The sequence below is a fragment of the Ambystoma mexicanum genome, chromosome 1q, assembly GCF_040938575.1.
Source record: "Ambystoma mexicanum isolate Mex_15411 chromosome 1q, UKY_AmexF1_1, whole genome shotgun sequence".
NCBI classification, from domain to species: domain Eukaryota; kingdom Metazoa; phylum Chordata; class Amphibia; order Caudata; family Ambystomatidae; genus Ambystoma; species Ambystoma mexicanum.
Window position 1 is genome coordinate 1228325928 of NC_090922.1, and position 9506 is coordinate 1228335433.

General features: G+C 50.4%; 1 protein-coding gene across 1 annotated transcript in view; it reads right to left on the reverse strand.

Annotated features, from left to right (window-relative positions):
• Positions 1-4519, reverse strand: part of ROR1 (receptor tyrosine kinase like orphan receptor 1) — an 871402-nt gene extending 866883 nt beyond the window's left edge. Inside the window, exon 1 of the mRNA XM_069641996.1 lies at positions 4050-4519. Coding sequence (XP_069498097.1) covers positions 4050-4197 — 148 coding nt within the window. The 5' untranslated portion in view covers positions 4198-4519. The remainder of the gene's footprint in view (positions 1-4049) is intronic.
• Positions 4520-9506: the final 4987 nt, after the last annotated feature.

Below are 9506 nucleotides of genomic sequence, written 5' to 3' on the forward strand. Positions count from 1 at the left end.
AAAACTCCACGAAAAAATACCTGGCGGGGAATTATAGAACCCTATAGCAGTTCATAAGGGAATTGCCTTGCGCCAGCTCCCTGCTGTGGGTAACAGGGGAATGGGTACAGCATCTCACTGTCTTTTGAGGCCCTTGGGTGACTCTCTAGGCCCCTCATACAAAGGTTAAAGTGAACCAGTCCACCTCTGGAACAGGTGGACATTTAGGGCCCGATTCATGTACTATTTGCCCGGTTCAAAGTGAATTTGCACTGCTGAAAAGTGACTTTGCACTGCCGACACAAACCCTGATTCATGGAACCGTGCAAAGTGTGTTTTTGTCGTGCAAAGTCCGGGCAAAGTCATTTTGTGCTGCACAAATGACAATGCACTCGGACTTTGCACTGCAAAAATACACTGTGCATGGTTCCATGAATCAGGGTTTGTGTCGGCGGAGCAAAGTCTCTTTTCAGCAGTGCAAAATCACTTTGAACCGGGCAAATATTACACGAATCGGACCCTATAATACTGCATTTGGAGCAGCTGGCCCATTAATGCTCATCACCGTGGACGCACAAGCTGGTCAGTCAGTTGGCTAATGAGTACCGAGCCTTGGTATGGGGACTACACCGAGGAGTAGCTGGCATTGCTGGCAAGGCCTGCCTCCCTTGCATCCACGGCCAGCGCTTCCTACACCAAACAAGTCCCGTCTGTTGCTAGGGGTCTTCCAGGGCGCGAGCCAGGTCTGCAGAGATGCGAGCGCACAGTGGCCCTCACAATCTGCGCCACACTTCTTTGGCTCACTTCTACGCGTGTGTTGTTGTGGGCAGCCTCGATAAGAAAGGATGGATAGTGTAGCAGGCGCAAATACTGTCCTGGATACCAAACGCTTCCGAAATGCCCGTCTAGATTCCTAAAATCTCTCTTGAGCGTAAGGGAACCCGTTTCAGCATCTTAGGGGGCCAAAGAGGGATATGCTCAATTAGGGCGATCTGTTTTGTGTAACAGCAAAACAGGTCTGGCAAAATGTCCAGCGAGGAGTGTGTAAATGCGCCCGTGCTGCCCCGGCCCCCACGCCGATGTAATATTCCACTGTAGGAAGGGGGAGGGGCCTGGGAAGTGAGCGCAAGCTGGTCGGACTTATTGGGGTGCATGTGAGCGCAAGCTGGTCGGACTTATTGGGGTGCATGAGAAGCTTTTCGGGGGAAAAAGTGATGAACGGTCGCAACTCTCAACAGCCTCAGAGACAACTCCTGACGTCACCAAAAAGGCAAGGGGGCTGTGCCCCAAGAAGCACCCCCAGACCCAGGGCTCGGTGTATGGTCCGCCAGTCCACATGGGGAAAGACATCACTGCGCTGAACGGCCATTAATCGATAGCTCAGAGGCAACGTGCTCTCCTTGGAAGCAAGACGATGCTGAGCAGCACAGGTTCGAACCCGGTGTCCACGTTTAAAAACCTCTGGGTATTCAGCGCGTTATAAATAACCCATCATATCATATCATAGCGGCCAAGGCCCCCCTGACACAGGCAGACTCCCGCCATAGTTACTCCTGCGAGTCTTCAGGAAACACACGGAGCTAGCGGCCAACTCACGCAGGAGATCCCCAACGAGGTCCTGCTGACAGCTCCCCCCACCCCCCTTCCCCCCTTCCCCCCTGAGCAGGCACATTGCCCACATTGCTGCCTCTCTATTTAGCTACAGGGGGAGCCAGAGAGGCAGGTCCCCGCCTGCCTTGTCCCTCTGCCTATCCCAGGACCCGCCTCTGCCGTTTCCAGCCATCGGGGGGCGTGGCTATCTGCATTCTCTGTCGGCCTATCTATCTAATCAACTGACCAGTGTATCTCGATCGATCTATAATTGATCAATGTATCTATCTACCCATCATCTTATTTATCAATCCATGTATTCATTTCTCTATCTGATCGCTCAATTGATCTACCTATGTATCTATCGATGTTGTCAATCTATCCAGCTGTCTTATTAATCACATAATTAATATGTCTATCTATCCATAACTCTATTTCTCCATCCATATTATCGATCAACGGATCGCCTTATCTTTCTGTCTATATCTCCAGCTATCTAAAGCTCGCCCGGGAGGATAGCTTACACGTTAAGTGCTGGCCCCCTACATGGGCCCTGCCTGCAACGTGCAGATTTTAATCCTGGGCGACTCAGCCCTTCATTCTTCCGAAGTCGATTAACTATTAAAGTGCGCAACAATGGCAGGTGATTCAGTACAGATACACTGCTTAGAAGTTCGAGAAATCCGCCATGAAGCGCTACAGGAAAACGTCATATTATAGTGCATTCTTTGATATGTATCATATTACTTTAGGGTATATTATATGACATTCACACCGTTGCTCACGACTGACGCTTGCTAGAAAAGCTGGGCTGCCCCTGTAATAGTTAATCCACGTTCTCAGTTGCTCACAATGGTGTATTTAAGTGTGCAACAGGTCAGAGCAGAGAGCCACAGTAAACGGCCACTGAGGGGCCCCCACGTGAAGCAGGGGGCCTTGACGGGTTTAATCAACGTTTGTGCGCGCAGAATGCGCCCACGCTGTGGCCCAGCGATGCTCTCATTCCGCGTGCATTGTGTGCCCGGGGCAGCACCGCAGACGCCCCACAGAGGGGACCACGCTGGGGGCATTCATTACTGCCTTTTCACTAACTGTCCCCATTGTCTCCCGGGACGGCCACAGAAAGTGCGCATTTAAGGGGGACAAAAAGCGCACTCATGACAGTTTAAGAAGGCCGGGGTTCAGGGCCCTGCTCCTGGCGGGCGCACGCTGCCAGGCCCCCATCGCCATTCAGGGTCGCGGATGATAACGACCGGGCCGTTCAGCTGATAGATGGGCACTCGCGGTGGCCTTGTTCATGGAGGAGGGCCCGACTCGTAACTCACTCGATCCCAAGCTTTGTCCCCAGGGCCCGCATTCCAGCCCACCCTCCTCACCCCGTGAAAACTCAGAAAGAGGGGCTGCTGACCGCCAGCAAGGAGCCGGCAAGTGGACATCGTGACACACACCGAGGAGCACAAAAGACTGGGCCCGGTGTGCCTGGGGGCCCGTGGAGATATGAGGCAAGGCGTATATGAAAGGCTGTGTGTGTGACAAGCCAGCGAATTCACAAACACACGCATACACACTCACACAACACACCGCGCACACACACACACAGCGTGCGCGCGGGCCCACCAACCCGCACTCCACATACACACACATTCGCCCTCTCCCAGGTAGACACATTCCGGAATCTTGACCAACACAAAAAACAAGCACGCGATCACAGCCAAGCACAGAATCACACATTTACAACATAAGTCACCATGCTCGCGCAGACTTGCAAACACACGCCACACCTCTCTCCTGCAAACCCACGTCATGCTTTGTAGAGGATGCATGGCACACACACACACACACAGGCCTCCCACGAAAACCAGCACTCAGCGACACACAGCAGCAAAAGGGTAAACACACAACACAGCAAGCACACAGATGCACGCACACAGACGAACAACTGGCAGACCAACACAAGCAGTGTGCAGCACTCTCACAGCAACACAGAAGTCCCCCAAAGATACACACACTAAAGAGACGCAACCGAAAATACACTTGTGAAAATAAGCACTGCCAGATGTAGACAAGAAAACAGCTGCAAGCATCCAGAGGTCTAAACACACCACCAACACACCCACAAAAAACAACGCATAAGCAAACTCATGCGAACGATGGAAGGCTATCACACATACACAAACCAATAGCGGCACCCACGATCACTTAAGACGCAGACTGTTTGCCGCAGATGTTTTCCCCATCCCTAACTAAGCTCCAGTGCATAATGACAGATAAACATAAACAGACACGCACCCACTTCCCTGTAAACACAAATACATCCCCACACAGGGGGCCGTGTGCCTGTGAGCAGCGCCCCCGCCCCCCTCTCCATCACCAGCGCCCAGGCGCACTCCCCGCACCGTCTACTCTGCCAGCCAGCGGCCACTTTCCAAGAAAGCACAACTTCAGAGCACAATGAAAGCCGCTCCATCCGGCGCCCTTACCTTCCGCTCTGCGCTGCACAAGTCCAGTCCCCAGTGCCATAGCCAGCAGCCAGAAGCCGGGGTGCCAGGCCGCGCCGCCGGGGGGCCGCCTCTGGCTTCCCGGGTGCATTTCTCCGAGTTTAGTGCTGCTCCGGGATACGCGGGACATCCACACCGCGTCTCGTGGGCTCGCTGGCTCTCCTCCCTGCCCCAGCGGAGAGGTTGGATCCGAGGTAGCTATTGGCTCCGGCCCCTTTGTATTTCATAGGCTTGTCCTTTCATTCCCTGCCCCGCGAGTAACTTCTGTGAACCAGCACAGAGTGGGTGGGTGGGTGGGGGGGCAGCTCCTCTAGCTCTTGTCCATGAGCCGGTGCTCAACTGAGCGTTTCGAGACAACAATTTTTCTTGTTCCCAGAGGCAGCAAGGGGTCGAGGCTGATCTCTCTCCCTCGCTCTCCCTCCCCCGGCCCCCGCCTCAGTCCCTTTCCAAAATCTCTAGCAAGAGACCACGATGCATGTTGCATTCCCCGTCCGCAGACCCCTAGCAACAGCGCCCTCTGGTGGCACGTGCTCTCCACTGTGTTCCCCAAAGCGCGCCTATGACACCCAAGGTAGACTTGATAAAGCTGGCTCAATCCGCGGCGTCAAGCACAGGGTTTATTTGCGATATAATCCGCGAATATCACATTAACAGCCGATCTTATCTATCAGTTCTTACCTTTTTGAGCTTATATGATTTTTTGTGCCTTTCTGGCACTAGAAAAGTACATCGTTGCAAGAGTACAGAGATGAATTCAACTGGTACATGAAGGCACACGTTTTAAGGCAGGCCTTGTTGGCAGAGAGCATCCTTCCTGTACACGTCAGTAAGGCTTCTCATGAAAAGTCAGAATAATTATGGTAGTATTCTCATGGGGCGGGGGGAGGGGGCAGTATTCCACAACGGTAGTCCATTGCCGGTAAATGCGCTGTCACTCCAGAGAGTCTCGAACCTTCCGTCAGCGTTATCTGTCTTTCTTTACAAGGCAATATAACATGACAGCATTCAGCCGTGCAAATGCACAATATCATTTTGCTGCCAAGGCCCCCTTCTTTCAGCCAACCCCTCCTTTTCTCAGACCCTGCTTGCCCTCAGAAGTATACAAGTTAAGAAACAAAATGACGTCGATGCTAACGTCCATTTGTGAATTGTTCGGTTCTGTGTGATTTGGTCAAAAAAATGTTATCCCAGTAGATTTCGTTTTTTTTTTTTTTAAAGGTTATCTTTGCCACCAATATATGCTTGGGAGACCCCCCCAGAAGCCCACCTTAACACCCCAACATTAATCATTAGCCTAAACCCACACCCCACATATATTTGCGGCAAAATTCAATGAAAACTATTCAAATAAATCTACTTCGCTGGAATCTGCTGGGGCCAAAACTCCGTTACCGTTTGTTCTTGCTGCTTCATAGCCCCACCGCTGCGCATATGGGTGAGGGCACTAAGAGGTGCCAGCCCCCAGTGAATCAACAGGGCGTGCAGAGACTGACCTGAAGACCAGGTTTTTAATCATTTGTGAGGTTTTGCTCGCATGAGTTTGCTGATGGGCGAACTCGCTACATCATCTCCCCTGAAATTCTGAAATTCATCAAGTTGGAGGAAGTAGACGTTCTCCATCTTTATTAGCAGTACAGGTAAAGGAGATCCAAGCAATATCAACCACTGCCTACCCAAAGGAAGCAATATCGACCACTGCCTATCCAAAGGAAGCAGACAATATCAACCACTGCCTACCCAAAGGAAGCAATATCGACCACTGCCTACCCAAAGGAAGCAGGCAATATCGACAACTGCCTACCCAATGGAAGCAATATCGACCACTGCCTACCCAAAGGAAGCAGACAATATCAACCACTGCCTACCCAAAGGAAGCAGGCAATATCGATCCCTGCCTACCCAAAGGAAGCAGACAATATCAACCACTGTGTCGGGGGGAAATTCTCCCGGGGTTGGCTGGGCCGTCCGCAGACCTCCGGGCAGGGAGGCCCCAACTCCTCCCGTGTATCCCAAAAAATGAGTATGAGGCACACGCAAGAAGCAAGGTGATTCTGCTGTTTATTAAACAAAATGGCAGGGATGGGTCAAGGATCGTACGCGTCCGTCCTGACACTCTCTCTCCCATCGTGGGGCTCGCAGGCCCTTTTTACCTTAGTATGACGCGCTACTTGCGTCACCTGGGAAAGTTAGCAAAAAACCTATCGGCACTCTGGATTGGTTCCTCGAGTGGTAGGGTTAGTATAGCATACGTATAGAGAACGTTGTTAGTGGTTGAGGGTCAGTCAGGTGGTATACTTGGGTTGTCCCTTCAATTTGATACATGAAAATTGTTACATGAAGACCCCTGAGGATTGGCTAATGTTAATGGCGTCAGTGATAAGAGCCCCATGTTCTGATTGGTCCACTCGCGAGCCCCCCAGTCTGGGACCATCGCTGTTCCCAGCTCGCGGTGCACCTGTCATTTGCAACAATGTATCACTATGGGTATGTGCAGACAATGTGAGGATTTATTCATATGCTGGAAGGCAGACTACTCCCACCGCCGCAGATGTCCATTGAGTAGCTTAATTGTATCTGCCTGTGCCTTAAAACGTGGGATCCAGGCGCCTCCCTCCTCCTGGGCCTGGCACCCTGTCAGGTTCGGCTTGGTCACTTGAGGAGAGACCGTGGTTGAGGCAGAATTCTGCACATTTAATATTGCATTTTCCACTGTGTGCCTGGCTTAATTTGCAGGTGTGACCTTGGCGTCGGCTTGCGGCATGCGAGTTTGCAACATTGTGCCCTTGACTGTCTGCTCTCGCCGGGCCCATTCTGCAGGGTCAGCAACTGTACTCTTGCTCGTTCAATGTTCATGGAGGTTCTTGCTTGCGGCCTACTTGGGCCTGGTGCATAGGTCGAGACGTTTGATGCACAGCGCTTTAGGTTATGGTATCATATTGCTGTATCCCCAAAATCATGTCTTCGTTATATTTCTTATTGCAATGCATGGGTTTAGGAGAAGCATGAGCAAGCATTTTAGATGAGTTCATTGTGCGTCTTGCGTTTCTGCATTTTGAAAAACCTATGTGAAAAATAATAAAGATGCGCGTCAGTGGGTGTGTCCGTCACCTACGTCATAGCACTGAATATGTTCTTCGTGTGGATTGGTGTGGGAGTGTCCAGTGTGCATGTTTGCACGGGTGTGCTGACCGTTGGCTAGGTCGTCATGGCATCTCTAACGATGTGTTCATTTACTGTTGAATGGTTCAGTCGAGTTCATCCATGCCGCGGGTGTCGACATGGTCAGGGCAGGCTGGTGGGCAGGCTGGTGGGCACATCCGTATGTTCCTGTAACAGGGTATTTGGTCATCTGGTAGATGGGCAAACTCCTCTCGTGGCGGGTGTCTGGGCCGCGATCCTCTAGGCCAGGGGTGTGAGGGGATTGGTGGGAGCCTTTTGTTCCATTCTCCCACTTCAGTCCCCCCTCTGGTCGACTTGTTGACCACAAACATATCCTTTTCCTTATCTCCTCTCACTCTCCATATTTTAGTTACTCCTCCCAAATGTCCACAGTGGTTGACATGGTCTTCAAATGACCAATACATATATACACAGGTTCCTCCAGGTGTGCAGTATACCCATTTCCCTATGTAGCTCCTTGGGTTTCTTAGGTTTTCGAGCTTCACAGATGGTGGGTCCAGGTGGTTGGTGATGATCTGTTTGCGCAGTTTTTCTCTCTGTTTTATTATTGTGCCTGTGTGCTGGCCATCATCTGCCGGCATCAAGGGTGCATACCAACCATTTTGATCATTTCGTCTGTGGTGCGTGTCTTCCGGGCCTTCCAAAATCTAATTATGATCAGTGCAGCTCCAGCCAGTATTATGCATCCAACTATAATCTTCAGTCCGTCCGACAGCCAAGATGGCATCCATGACCATAACAGTGAAAACCAGCTGTCATCCTTCTTCACTCCTTTACTTTCATCCATCATTTTGGAGTGCATCTGGGCCAGTTGTGATACTGCTTCTGTCAGTGTACCATTGTCAGCATCGTTGGCAGGAATGAATGTGCAGCAGGATTGTACTATCTTTGCGCAAACTCCTCCTTCCATTGCTGTAAGGAGGTCCAGTACATATCTGTTCTGTAGTGCTACCATCCTTACTGCTCGCAGTTCCTCTTTTATTGCGTTGAATCCATTTACTGTAGAATTAATTGTCATCATTAGTTCCCATCGAGTTATCTGGAGCCATTTTGCGTTTGCGTAAGCTTGTAGTCCCGGATGTGTTATTGAGGAGAAGAACATTGCTCCTCTGCTGAATAGTCTGTGTTCTGGTGGGATTGAAGTGAGTACTGTTTCCGACCTTACCCATAGGTAATTTCCTGTCAGAGGTTCTCCTTGTCTTTTCTTTCTATTCAGGACAGTGTTGTTGCTGTTGTTTTGGTTCTCGGGCCCCTTCTGAGGTTGTACAGATCTCTTCTTCCTCTTGTTTCCTTCATCCATTTTAGGGAAGTTCGCCACGTTCACATGTTTCTGGGGTACCACTAATGATGGTACATTAACGTGTACCATTGTGCATATACCATTCCACAGAGGGGGCAGTGTGTGGTATGCCTTGTCTCCGCAGGCCCAGTAATGGTCCATTAATACTGCTGTTCCTGCTCCCCCCTCAGGTAACTCCATCACGCTTGCACAGTTGGTGTTGTATCCCACGTCCACTTCTCCTCTATGTTGGTAGCATACCTTAGGTGCAGACAGCGGCAGTATTGTTATTGGGTCTTCATCCTTCTCTATCCACGTTAGCATGGGTACCTACTTGACCCAAGTCATCCAACATCTGTCATTGTGTTCAGCAATAGTCGTAATATTTTCTCTCGTTACCATGTTGCTGCCAACCACTCCTATGTCCCATTTGTTGTCCATGTACACCTTCCCTGTTATCGTTACCAGTGGTCTTTCCCAACATCCTTGTTTACCAGGAACTTCAGTGGCGTACCAATCACATGGTAGGTATTGTAGTGATACTTTCTTTGTTTCTCATTTTTCAGGGCCACTTGTCATGTATCTGAATGCTTCAGCATGCAAACTGGTCTTATGGTAACTCAAATAAGTCTTGAGGAAGTTGTTTTCGTATGGATATGTGTCTCGCGTTTTCCATACCAGGTGCACCACCGTCCCTTGAAATCTCCCCTTCGTTTGGAACAGTGCCAAGTATACTATACATCGTGCTGTCTTTTCATCTATTTCCGTGGCAACGAAAGTTCGAGAAGCGCTCATGGCGTATGGGATCAATGAGCAGACGTAGCAGCTGTCTTCTGTTGTCTGCTTACCTATTTGGGTCATGTGTTGGTACCACATGTTGTTCGAGACGTGTGCTGAATCTTGTATGTAGTTGTCAATACCTTTATTATCTGAGTATGTGCTGCGTTTAACTCTATTTCCCTTGTGTGGAATTTTGCTAG